At 41.6% G+C, this 12,821-nt stretch overlaps 1 protein-coding gene across 1 annotated transcript in view; it reads left to right on the plus strand.

Moving 5' to 3' along the window:
* The window catches only part of LOC134679257 (laminin subunit alpha), a 103,653-nt gene that overhangs the window by 60,071 nt on the left and 30,761 nt on the right, over window positions 1-12,821 (plus strand). Inside the window, exons 40-51 of the mRNA XM_063538146.1 lie at window positions 1,480-1,681; window positions 2,593-2,672; window positions 3,524-3,635; window positions 3,800-3,914; window positions 4,701-4,862; window positions 7,034-7,253; window positions 7,588-7,697; window positions 8,593-8,714; window positions 9,214-9,487; window positions 10,026-10,184; window positions 10,424-10,611; window positions 12,511-12,707. Coding sequence (XP_063394216.1) covers window positions 1,480-1,681; window positions 2,593-2,672; window positions 3,524-3,635; window positions 3,800-3,914; window positions 4,701-4,862; window positions 7,034-7,253; window positions 7,588-7,697; window positions 8,593-8,714; window positions 9,214-9,487; window positions 10,026-10,184; window positions 10,424-10,611; window positions 12,511-12,707 — 1,941 coding nt within the window. The remainder of the gene's footprint in view (window positions 1-1,479; window positions 1,682-2,592; window positions 2,673-3,523; window positions 3,636-3,799; window positions 3,915-4,700; window positions 4,863-7,033; window positions 7,254-7,587; window positions 7,698-8,592; window positions 8,715-9,213; window positions 9,488-10,025; window positions 10,185-10,423; window positions 10,612-12,510; window positions 12,708-12,821) is intronic.

Here is a 12,821-nt window from a genome sequence, read left to right on the forward strand (position 1 = left end):
CCACCAACCAAATCCTCCAACACAAGAACACGCCACTTTGATCGGTCCAGAGCGGTATCCCGCATCCCACCAGCTTTCGCCGACGCCGAGCTCACGGAGATCTGCCTCCACTCTATCTGCCCAACGGTATTTAGGACGACCAACAGGACGTTAGCGTCAGTGGCGTTAGCGTGAGCTAATCTAGTCATGGGTGAAAACCACATCTACGAGGCCCTTTTCAACGTGTTTTCCCAAGGTAATAAAAACGTTGACTTTGCTAGCCCTCCTAAGGCGATTGGGGCCTTCGCCCACGCCTAGCCAAGCTACTGATTATCGTGGGGTATTGTACAGTCGCCATCAGATATATCGGAGCAGCCAAGGTGTTCACAAATATCTGAACACGCCTCTATTGTCAAGGCATTAGAGTGCGCGTTCAGATATTGAGAACACCTTGGCCGCTCCGATTGATAGCGACTGTAGTATGATAGAGAACCGTCTATAATGCACGAAAACACGGCGGGAGCGGGGTACACGGGGTTTGTTCTTAATGTCATTGGCCTTGTCATTGGTAATAAACAGGAACTGGTCTACGTTACAATGGAAATATAGAAGTAAAAAGATTGTACCGACATAGAATCATGACTCAAATAACAATGACAATTTTACAAATCTCTATCATTTTGACCCTTGTGAAGTAGAGCAATTACCCGTTGAATCCTGCCACTGGCATCAATGGTACTTTTTAGGGTTCCGTACCCAAAGGGTAAACGGGACCCTATTACTAAGACTTCGCTGTCCGTCCGTCCGTCCGTCTGTCACCAGGCTGTATCTCACGAACCGTGATAGCTATACAGTTGAAATTTTCACAGATGATGTATTTCTGTTGCCGCTATAACAACAAATACTAAAAACAGAATAAAATAAAGATTTAAATGGGGCTCCCATACAACAAACGTGATTTTTGACCAAAGTTAAGCAACGTCGGGAGGGGTCAGTACTTGGATGGGTGACCGTTTTTTTTTGCTTTTTTTTATTTTGTTTTTTTTTTGCTTTATGGTATGGAACCCTTCGTGCGCGAGTCAGACTCGCACTTGCCCGGTTTTTCACCAATATCTTTATTATCCAGCATTTTAGAAAGAACAATATCTAACGGAAAAATCTTTCTCAAGAGAGAAATGCCACTTTGACATCATTAAGCACTTCGAAATAATATTTTGACATGAAAATTAAAAAAATCTTTTGAATAATTTAGCCATTTCAAACCATTGATGATGGTGATGATGATGGTTTCCTGTTATCCCTCATTAGGGACATAAGGCTCGCAGAAGAATCCTCCATTTGTCACGATCTTGAGCGATCTCCAGCCGAGTCCAGTTAAGCCAGCCTCTTTCTCAACTCGATCGCCTCCATGTAATACAAGGCCTCCCCGACCGCCTGCCGCCATGCCAGCGGAGACCCTGCTAACTGCAAACCATCCAAACATAAAAACTTCTTCCACAGCCTGCAGTTGCGATGAATACGGCATGGACCACTGCGACCACACGACCGGCACTTGCGTGTGTAGACCCGGCGTTATAGGCGAGCGTTGCGACGCGTGCGCACCGGATCACTTCGGCCTGTCAAGTGGGCTGGGCTGCATGCCGTGTCAGTGTGGACTGGCCAGTGAGAGCAGCCAGTGTGACCTTGAGACTGGACAGTGCAAGTAAGTACCCCGTCCGTCAATAGTATAGGCCCGGTTAGAACTCCAGAGCGGCTACCGCGAAAACCGAAATTCGCAAATTGCGGGGATCTTTCTCTTTTACTCCAACGAAGGCGTAATTAGAGTGACAGAGAAAAATCCACGCAATTTGCGAACTTCGATTGGCATAAAGGGATTTGTTGGACCATTCTGTGGAATTTTGGGGTCACTTTGGGCTATCTAGTAGACTGGGCCGCATGCCGTGTCAGTGTGGACTGGCGAGTGAGAGCAGCCAGTGTGACCTTGAAACTGGACAATGCAAGTGAGTACTTCTTTTTGTATCTATAGTGGGGACCTGTGAGGTCCCTTGTGTAGACAAGAAAAAGTTCATTGGTTGTGTCTAATGGTCTGGGCTCTATGAGTTTTACTAGTCTAGTACTTACCCATTTTTTAATCTGTAGTGTGGACTCCTCAGATCCCATACCTACATAGGCCATGAAAGAATTCGTGTAGACTCGCCTGAAAGAATGTATCCTAGCAAGATACAGTCGTGTACCTATCTTTTGGCTGTAATGAGGCCTGGCATGGCATGGCTGATGACAGCACCCAGTGTGATCTGAAGACTGGACAATTCAAGCAAATGTTCTTCTTGAATTTTTGATGGAAATTTGTCAATCCTCTTGTAGGTAGATTTTGTCAATCTTTAGGACCCTTTAGACATCTTAGGGATCCATGGAGCCCTTAGTTATAAATGTTGGGTATGAGAAAGCTTCAGAATGACTTTCTTGGCTAGATAGCTACTAGAAGTTTAAGTACGGAAAACTATGACCCCCTTTTTAGGGTTCCGTAGCCAAATGGCAAAAAACGAAACCCTTATGGATTCGTCATATCTGTCTGTCCGTCCGTATGTCACAGTCACTTTTTATTTGTTATAGATGCGCGAAGGGTGTGACTGGCAGACATTGTGAACAGTGCGCAGCTGGTTACTGGAACTACACTAAATACGGATGCGATCGTGAGTTTACTTTAGCACCAAATTCTGGGGTAATTGCTTGGTTACTCCGTTAACCAATAGCAAAGACATATGTAACTTCGTATAAGATGAATAAAGTCTAAGAAAAAAACGTGCCTCGGAAATCAAGAAAAAGTCATTCTCGGGTAGATGGCGCACACACCTTTAGCCTATTCTCGGCTAGATAGCGTGATGACACCGTTTCATATTTAACAATTTTAACACATAGATATCAGTGAATGAACATGGGTCTAAATGATATAAAAATAATAAAATCATTTATCCATATATATTCACTTTTTTTATAATTTTATACGTGTTTATTTTGAGTTATAGTCGTGTGTCGATAGATGGCAGTAAATTTACAGTGACTACAACATTTACTATGACAGGACCCCTCTATATTTTGCCAATAGTGACAGTGCGCGTTTATTAGCAAATTTGCCACCCTGTAATCCAACTATAAGGCGGTGCTGTTCCCTGCAGTTCACGCGCTCTCCAAGGCTTTTTGTTAAAATAAAACGAAACGTTTAGTATTTGAGCAAGAATATAGGTGCGTTATATTTGATAAACAGTAACTTGGCCGATTTTTCTGGATCAAGACGATTTCGTTATAGGTAATGACGAAATTACCTAGCGATTATGCCGCCGCTAAGACGTTCCTGTACCGACTTGTTCGACATCCGCATTAAGCTCCGCATCGATTTTATGCGGATGCGGATTTTGAAAATAATGCGGAAGTTCCGCGGTTGCGGATGCGAATAACTATTAAGTATGGCCCCATAAAGTTCACGCACGCTTCCTGCGAGTACAAAAATAATTAGAAAGACTACTCACATTACTTTTATGTGCAGATTGCAACTGTAACAAGGGCTACTCGCTCGGATTCATGTGCAACGCTCAATCCGGCCAGTGCGAGTGCCTGCCCGGAGTCATTGGGGAGAAATGTGACCGCTGCCCGGAAAGGTAGGAAACTATGTCAAACAATTAAGAATTAAGAATGTTATAAATTACGAACGGTACGAAGATACACGAAGTTTTGTCTTATTTAACAAAACAACGGCAAAATGAGCCTGATTTTGTATGTCTCATATCGGTTAAAAGAAGCATTTTGAACCAATTGTTTGCAGATGGGTGCTGGTTCCCCAGCAGGGTTGTCAAGAATGCGACTCTTGCACCGACGCTCTCGTCATATCAGTGGAGGAGATGAGCGCGAGGCTTGCGAACGAAACTCAGGAGTTTAAGGTTCATTTCCATATACCCTTTAATATTTTAACGCAACGGCTTCATACCACGAAGAAATTGAACTGAGGGTGGTATTCCACTTGTCCAATTCCTTTGTCCGATGTCATTGCGTCTCAATCTCTCACTAAGAGCCAACAGGTGTGGTCACCTAGTTACGTAGATCAAGACATGTCTACACTTTTGTATGGAGACATGATCACTCCTGTTGGCTCTTAAGGTTCTCTTTACTTATTAACTTTGTGTTTTAAATGTAAGTACCTTATGTTTGTACATTTGTTGTTTCTATGCTCCTTAACTGATGCGCCTTTTCTCTCCTAGAGTCACCTAGATCAGGACAAGTCTACAACGATTTTGATAGCACACGCAATGCAAGTGTTATTTACTATTTTAAACGTCAAACTTCTATGAAAGTATGACGTATAAATAACATTTTCACTGTGTATGCTGTCAAAATTGTTGCAGTTATTTCTTGGTGTACCTAACTCTAATCGCGGACGACTTTGACGCCTTTCTTAACAACTGGCCGGAGGAAGCGCTAAATTGGGAGTCATGGAGAACCAGAGGGGAGAGGCCTTTGCCCAGCAGTGGGACACACAAATAGGCTAAGAAAAGAGCCCTTCAAACCTTCAAGAAAAGAGCGTACTCCCATCTTAAATGCCGGCAACGCGCTTGCAACCCTTCTGGTGTTGCGGGTGTCCATGGACGGCGGTATTCGGTTACCATCAGGTGATCCGTCTGCACGTTTGCCTCGTAGTTCATAAAAAAAACTCTAATCGTCTTTCACAGGACAAAGCCGACTCATTCTTCACCACGCAAAGGCTGAACTACATCTCGAACCAGGCGTCAACGCTGCGTCCCCGCCTAGCCGAACTACGCAGCGTCGACCTCAACGCTGCCACAAGCGCTGTCGACTCCATCGAGAACGCTGGCCGAGGACTGCTCAGATCCGTAAGTTTAGACAGCTAAACCGCAGACCGAAGAAGCAAGATTGATATTCCGCTTTCCACCAAAGTATATCATTTTTCTAAAACGAATCCCGCGTTTTTTCTTTGAAACGATGGAGCTTAACCGCGAACATTTGCGTGCTATGATATTTTATGATTTTAAGTTTGGTTTATATGAACAATTGTGTTTGCAACGATTGCAGTCAGCGTTAGGAGATTTTGCTCCTTCACGGGCAACAGTTTTTAGATGGTTCAACGAATTTAAAAGGGGTAAACCCAGCCTCGGAAGATGACCACGGAAGTGGTCGCCCGCAAACAGCAATATTTCTGAAAGTATACTTCTGAGAGAGTTGTGCCCATACAAAAAAATAATCAGAAGAGCCCATATTAACATTATGTTTTAATGTTTTAATGTTTTAATGTTTATTTGGGCACAAACGGTACATGTTTCTTATAACTAATGTCTATACAAACTTCATAAACCAATACAGTTGCCACCACTTATTAGCTCATTAAAGAAAAACAAAATACGGGATAACTAAAATTAAAAATTAACAACAACAGTCAAATTAGGACAAGGGCTTAATTAATGAAGATATAACTATTTTTATACATTAAATATACAATTAAAGTGTAAAGTTACAGTGTCTTTAATTCGATCGTTCATTTAAAACCAGAAGTACTTGATGTTTGAATTTAGTCAAGGAGTCATTAAATATATCAATTTTTGAGAAAAAATCATTGTGGAATCTACAAGCTCTTATCAGAAAGGAGTTTGATTTGTATTTCTTTTTAGTGAAGGGAATATGGAATAAAATATTGCTACGTCGTGTGTTCAAGCGGGGGGTTTTAAAGCTAAGACTACTTAACAAATAAGGGGAGTCAATTAAATTTCTTAATACTTTATACAAAAATATTTGATCTTTTAATGTGCGCCGGCTTTCGAGCGACACCAGTTTATCCAGGTTAAACGATTGGGTTGACCGAAGGTTTTTATACTTTAAATGTTTGATGAGCTTCTTTTGAATTCCTTCAATACTATGAATATAACATTTATAGTTAGGGTTCCATACTGTAGATCCATATTCTAGAATTGGCCTGACTAGCGAGTTGAAGAGTGTGAGTAAGGTGATAGCTTCTTTGAATTCTTTACAAGTTCTCAAGATGAACCCAAGTAAACTGAAGGCCCTATTTATTATGCTCTCAGTGTGGTCGCGCTGAATAATAATTTGCTATCCAAATGAATACCTAAGTCTTTAATGGTAGAAACTCTACATAATGACACGTTATTTATATGGTAGTCGTAGTAAATAATTTGTTTTTTTTCTACTGAAGGTAATTATATTACACTTATTTATATTTAAGTGCAAACGATTTAATTGACAATATGTATGAAGTCGGGTTAAGTCTTCCTGTAGAGCTTGACAATCACTAATGCTCTTAACAAGTTTCAGTATCTTTTTATCGTCGGCGTATAAAAGGCAGGTTGAAGATTTTAGATGGGAAGTCACGTCATTTATAAAAACATTAAAGAACAGGGGTCCCAAATGAGATCCTTGAGGAACGTCTGAACTGATAGGGACAAAACTAGAACTGAAACCCTTAACAGCTACAGCCTGAGATCGGTCCCGCAGATACGAGGTAACCCACCGTAGGAGATCGCCATGCACTCCGACTGACTCTAGTTTTTGTAAAAGTATAGGATGAGATATTTTGTCAAAGGCTTTAGAGTAATCGGTATACACAACATCTACCTGGTAACCATCATTCATGCCAGACAAGATTCTATCAACGTATTCGCAAAGATTAGTTTCGGTGGACTTCTTATCGATAAATCCATGCTGTTCTTGTACTAACAGGGGTCTGAGAACAGGAAAAATCTGATCATAAATGATTTTCTCAAACAATTTAGGCACTGTGTTAAGTTTAGAAATGGGCCTATAGTTCTGTACATCATGCTTATTTCCGCATTTGAAAACAGGAGTAACAAATGACTGCTTCCACAGCTTTGGCATAACACCAGAACGCAATGACATGTTAAAAAGCGCAGCAATAGGTGTAGAAAGCTGGCTTCGACAGAGCCAGAGCATTATACTAAAATTTCGTGAGATTTAATTGAAACCACTTTTTCCCTGTGTTTTCGGTGGGGTCCTTTTAAACAATTCTCCTTTTCAGGCGGAATTCGCAGCTACAGATAGCGAGAAGCAAATCACTCGTGCCGGCGTCCTGTCGTCCGACGCCGACATCGTGCTGACGTCCATACGCGACAGCGCTCGAGCGGCCGACGCGACGGTGCAGCACGTCGCTGACCTGGCGACCGGGCTGGAGCTGAGTCAGCAACCTAAGGTCGACAGTGCGCTGACTGAGGCGCAGCAGATCAGGGATGATGTTAAAGGTAACTGAAGCAGATTTCGCGTAAGCCACATACAGTGTGCGATAGTAAATTATCTGACACCGACAATATCATGTTGTCTGACGCCAGAAAGGTTATTTCTTCTTAAGCTGACAAAGTTCTATCTTATTTTATTGTCTGTCATAAGAGCTTGTTGCTAGGCCTACATGAATAAAGTATATTTTGATTTTATTTTGATTTGATTTGTCGTCTAACACCGACAAAATCTTTTCGTATCACGGCGAAAAAATTTATTTTAACTATTAAATGGTGACGGTTGATGATCTAGGATTCTATTCACAGGAATTTGTAATTAATTAACTAAATTTTGTTACAGAAAAAGACTTGACACCCAAGAGGACCCAAGCGCTCGACGTCCATACGAACGCGACGCAACAGCTCGAGAGGATGAGCCTTTTTGTTCAACCCGTTAACCAACAAGCCACGGTATGATACCTACTATATTATGTACACAACAATTTGAAATATACCAATAAAAAAAGTTAAATAAGGACGGATCTCGGGGCAGAGGAAGACCAAAACGGAGATGGCGGGACGATCTTGACACATTTTGCAAAGAGTGGCGGGAGTGTGCATCGGATAGGACCAAATGGCGAAAAAGAGGGGAGACCTTTTGCCCAGCAGTGAGACACTCCTACAGGCTAGATAAATAAAAAAAATCTTATTAACGAAAATTACACTCAAATATCAAGATCAGTAAGCGCAGGCGAGCGGATTATAAGAATATAAACTATAGTGAAATTGACACTTGCTTGACAGACTACGCTCTCCATATAGTGCATAATTGAAGGGATGTTTACAAAAACAATATACTGACTACACTGGTTGACACCTGAAACAATTAACAATGTTCTTAAAAAAGTGTCAACCGCTCTAAGCAGTTATGTTGTTTTTGTAAACATCCCTTCAATTGTTTTCAATCGTACTTTCTCGGAACCATTCGTATAGGTCATGCTACTTAGGTACTTTTTGTACCGAGACTGACTGAAATAGCAAGACACGTTCGCACGTTTCCGTGAAAATACAATGGAAAATAATCATGCATTACAACTGTACGCTTAGGTTTTGGCACTGTGAGAACTCTCCACATCTAAAATGCAAGAGCGTTTTAAATCATGTTTGAAGATAATGCCGAATACAAACGCTATTATTTTAGTTTTCCTGATAATAGGTCGCCAAGGTATTTGTTGTTATAGATTATCTTATATTTAAAACAAATATTAACTTCCATATTAAAGTGTTCATTATCAACACCGGTGCACTGCTTAACTCCTGGCTCCTTAACACCATTGACCAACATGAAATTTCACGATAACTGCAGGATTTCGAAAAGCTGGTGACCGAGGCGCGCAAGCTTCGTGTCAAGATGGAAGATATGATGGAACACACCGCCGCAGCCAATCAGCGGGCTGATGTGGCTGATAGGCTTAAAGCCAGCAACAAGTAAGTCTTCATCACTTCCAGTCTAGGCCTTTCTTCGAGTACCTACGAGATTCTGAGCTAATCTCTTCCAAACTCATAGTTTTAACTGTGAAACTCCCGTGAAAAGCGTCAAGACGGAAGACTTGATGGAGCGTGCGGCTGCAGCGAATCAGCTGCACTAGCAGCAAGTAGGCTACGGAAACTGCTTACCATTAGACCGTGTGCTTGTTTGCCACCAAAGTAGTATAGTAGGTATGTTTCATTACCAGCCCAGACACATAACTTTATGTTACTGTAGACATTCAGATCTGAATTCAGTTGTGTCTGGAGTTGCCCTGCCTGTTTCAAACCCCTCTCTATGACAGTTTCTCTTCCCAGCTGTGGGGTCAGCTTTCCTACTCCTTTACTTTGCCATGTCCACGACATCCTTTAGCACTACATTGTGTCTACCCTAAAACAGTAACAGACTGTAATTTAATCAAATTTTTCTACTTTATTCATAAAACCAATTTCGTTACAGAAATTCCAAGTTCAGCGACAAGGTTGCCTCCGTCGGCAACCTCAACTCCGAAGCCATGAAAGACCTCATCGACGCCGGCGCAGATATCGCCAACGCCACCAGACTGAACAACCTCGCCGCTGCCATAGTCACGAACGCCTCTGCAGCTTTAGAAAGCCTTAATGAGGAGAACAACAAGTTGGAACAGGCATTAAAAGAGCGTGGAGAGGAAATTCCAAGTCTGTACCATGCGTCGGACGCTGCTAGGAGCCATGCTGATGATTTGAAGAGTAGGGTAAGTTCTAAATAAACAATAGGCTACCTACAGTAGATACTGGTATTGATATAATATAACCACCTCCACGAAATTAGATAACCTCGCCGCTGCTATAGTCACCAACGCTTCTGCAGCATTAGAAATCTTGAATAAGCAAAATAATAAGTTGTAATAGGCATTGAAGGAACGCGGGGAAGAGATTGCAAGTCTGTACCATGCTACGGATGCAGTTAGAAGCCATGCTAATGATTTAAAGAGAAGTAAAATCTGTTAGATAATTCCTCCAAACTGGACAATTAAATAGTAAAATAGTAACTAATTAATAATAAAGGAAATTAAAAGGCTATACAATACCCTCAGGAATTCTAATGACTGGTTAATAGGTAAAAGTGGACTTTTGAATTATCCGACATAGTGTTGCTATTCATTCTGAGACTCGGTCAATCTGAAGTAAATATTCCGCTGAGGGACGAACTTCTATTCAAAACAGAATATTGTGTAGCCATTATGTGTGAAATACAACTTATTCTGTGGCTCATATATCTATCTCGTTCAGGCCAAGAATCTCCACGCCCTGGCAGAGCGAGAGAACGACACCCGCCGCCAGCACGCCTATAGCGCTGCCTCAGCTTACTCGAGCATCGTACAAGAGATCGGGGCCGCGAGGAAGGCCGCCGACGAGGCCACGGAAGCGGACACTAAGACCAATAGCATTGTAAGTTTAGCCAAGTGACAGAATTAATATATGACGACCGGTCTGGCGTAGTGGGTAGTGACCCTGCCTATGAAGCCGATGGTCCCGGGTTCGAATCCTGGTAAGGGCATTTATTTGTATGATGATACAGTATTTGTTCTGGTCGTGGTCGCGGCTGATAAAATAAATATGCGATAGACTCGTCTAAAAATGTGAGTTGAATAAGCTACAACTTAATTAATTACTATATTTTTCCGTAGAACACAAACCTAAACGAAAAGGTTGGCCCCGCCTTAAACCGCTCGAGCTCTCTCCGCGACCAAGCCATACAAGCGCTGGGCATAGTTAACAATGCTCTGGCCCCCAACCAGACTAAAGCAGAGCTAGCCCTCCAGCAAGTTAAGAAGACCATTGAGGAGTGTGATGATCGCAACAGCGCTATAGTCCTGTAAGTTGTTGCTTAGGTATTACTGCAATGTTCTGCCGCCAGAGTGCAGCACTAAGCTCTAGTAAACCAAAGAGTAACTACATACTCTGCTTTAAACTGTTTTTAACATGTTTACGCAGAAAATAAAATATATAAAAATCGTCGGGTGACAAGCAAAAGTCACTAAGTAGCTAAGTACTATCAAAATATTCAAGTAACAATGCACTTTATCACACTTCTAACACGGTTTATTGTCCAATAAATTAAATGGTGTTAGTGACTTTTGCTTGGCACTCGATGAAATGGTCAAGAAAATCTTGTCCGTACAAAAAGGGGCGAAATTAAAATTTTCTATGAGACGATATCCCTTCGCGTCCACATTTTTCAAATTTGCCGCCTTTTTCTGCTGACAAGATCTGCTTGACCAACTTTATATGACATTGATGCATCAAGGTGGTTTGTTAACAAGGGCCTACCGGGATACGCGAAAATCGAAATTTAGTTTTCAGCCTCTTTATCGCTCGAATATGTAAGAGTGATAACGAAATTTCGATTCTCTTCTTTCGTGGTAGACCCCCAGATTGCAATGGATTGTGGTAGTAGCGCCCCCTGCGCAGAGTTTCGCGTAATATTCCGTATTAAGCTGGCTAATTATTATCCTTCTGTACGCTTAAGGTTGAATTCATACAGGGTGTCCAGTAATTAATGGACAACCTTCTAACCATCGACAGGGCGGGCACCTTAGGCTGGTCCAGAAAATGCACTTATGGGTCTAGTAAAAGTTTCGTGGTTTTCGAGATAATCGAACTTTTCTGCCTTTTTTACTAGTTAGCACTATACTTCACTTTAATCACCATCTAGGCCATATCTTTGTTTGTAGAAATGTAAATAGCATGTCTGATACCATTTTAAAATCAGTATTAGATAAACAATTTTTAAGAAAGTTGGGCACTCTGTTTTCCATATTTTTTTTTTCACCACAAGCGACCAGACTTCTTGAAAATGTTAGAGTACAATGTAATTTTTTGGATTAAGGTCTTCTAAAAATACACCTTTGCTATGGAAAAACTGCATTACCTATCGGTTAGCGGGCCTATTTGAGAATATTTTTCAAAAAACAGAAAGTAATAATCTTATTCAATTACACAAACGGGTCTACCGCGATATAATTTCATTGTTTTTACCTTTAATTCCGACGTTTCAGCTGAGTTGCACCAGCTGTGGTCAAGGAAAGACTTTCCCGTTTGTGTAATTGAATATGTGTACAAAACGCGAGAGTTTAAAGTGTTATAGTAAAAATCTTTTCATTTGTGGCCTAAGCGATCATTACAGTGAAACAAGGAACCAAAATTAGAAAAGTGCGATTATCTCGAAAACCACGAAACTTTTACTAGACCTATAAGTGCATTTTTTGACCAGCCTCAGGTCCCTGTCGATAGTTAGAAGGTTGTCCATTAATTACTGGACACCCTGTGTATACCCTCATTTCAGGTTATTAAGGATTGAGGTGGATTGAAACAGCGTCACCCTGAGGGTTCAAACCACACAGCCCTCTGTAGTTACAATATTGTGCTTGAAATCTTCGCCTTTATTTATTTGCAGTTGAGTTTTGGCAATAAAATTTCCTAGGTGTCAAACTTACTTAGGGGTTGTCCACAAATCGCACGTGCACGCGCGGTATTTTCGGCTACTTTTTGACCTCCCCGCCCCCCATCTCCCTTGGTGATATTTGGTGAGGTTTTTAGCTGCTACCCACCCCTCCCTCAACATGATATCTGTCGCGATAAAATGCTACCTACTTTGTGTTTAATTAAGGTTGTCATTCCATCGAAACTGAGTGTACATCCTAATGTACATTGGGCGGCACGAGGCATCAGAAAGGCTCCAAGATTTTTACAACAGCCAATTTTTTTCCCTCAGCTCCTTACCGGCCATCACAAAAAGATCCCTTCAAGACGAGATGGACAAAGCCGAAAAGGTAAACCAGACAGTCAAGAGCACTCTCAAGCAGATGTCGGATCTTGGGAACGATCTGAACTCCAGCAAGCAGTCAGCTCAGACGCTGCCAAAGAAAGCTGATGAGGCCTTGAAGATGAAGGATAATGTTGAGACGTTGGGTGAGTGTCAAAGGTTAAATCCACTGGTTGAATGTATAGGATTGCCTGTCAAAAATAAAAAAGGAGACCAATGTTGCAATGAAAGTATCTAGGGCATTTAGATAATAGTTTCTC

Source organism: Cydia fagiglandana, chromosome Z, assembly GCF_963556715.1.
Source record: "Cydia fagiglandana chromosome Z, ilCydFagi1.1, whole genome shotgun sequence".
NCBI classification, from domain to species: domain Eukaryota; kingdom Metazoa; phylum Arthropoda; class Insecta; order Lepidoptera; family Tortricidae; genus Cydia; species Cydia fagiglandana.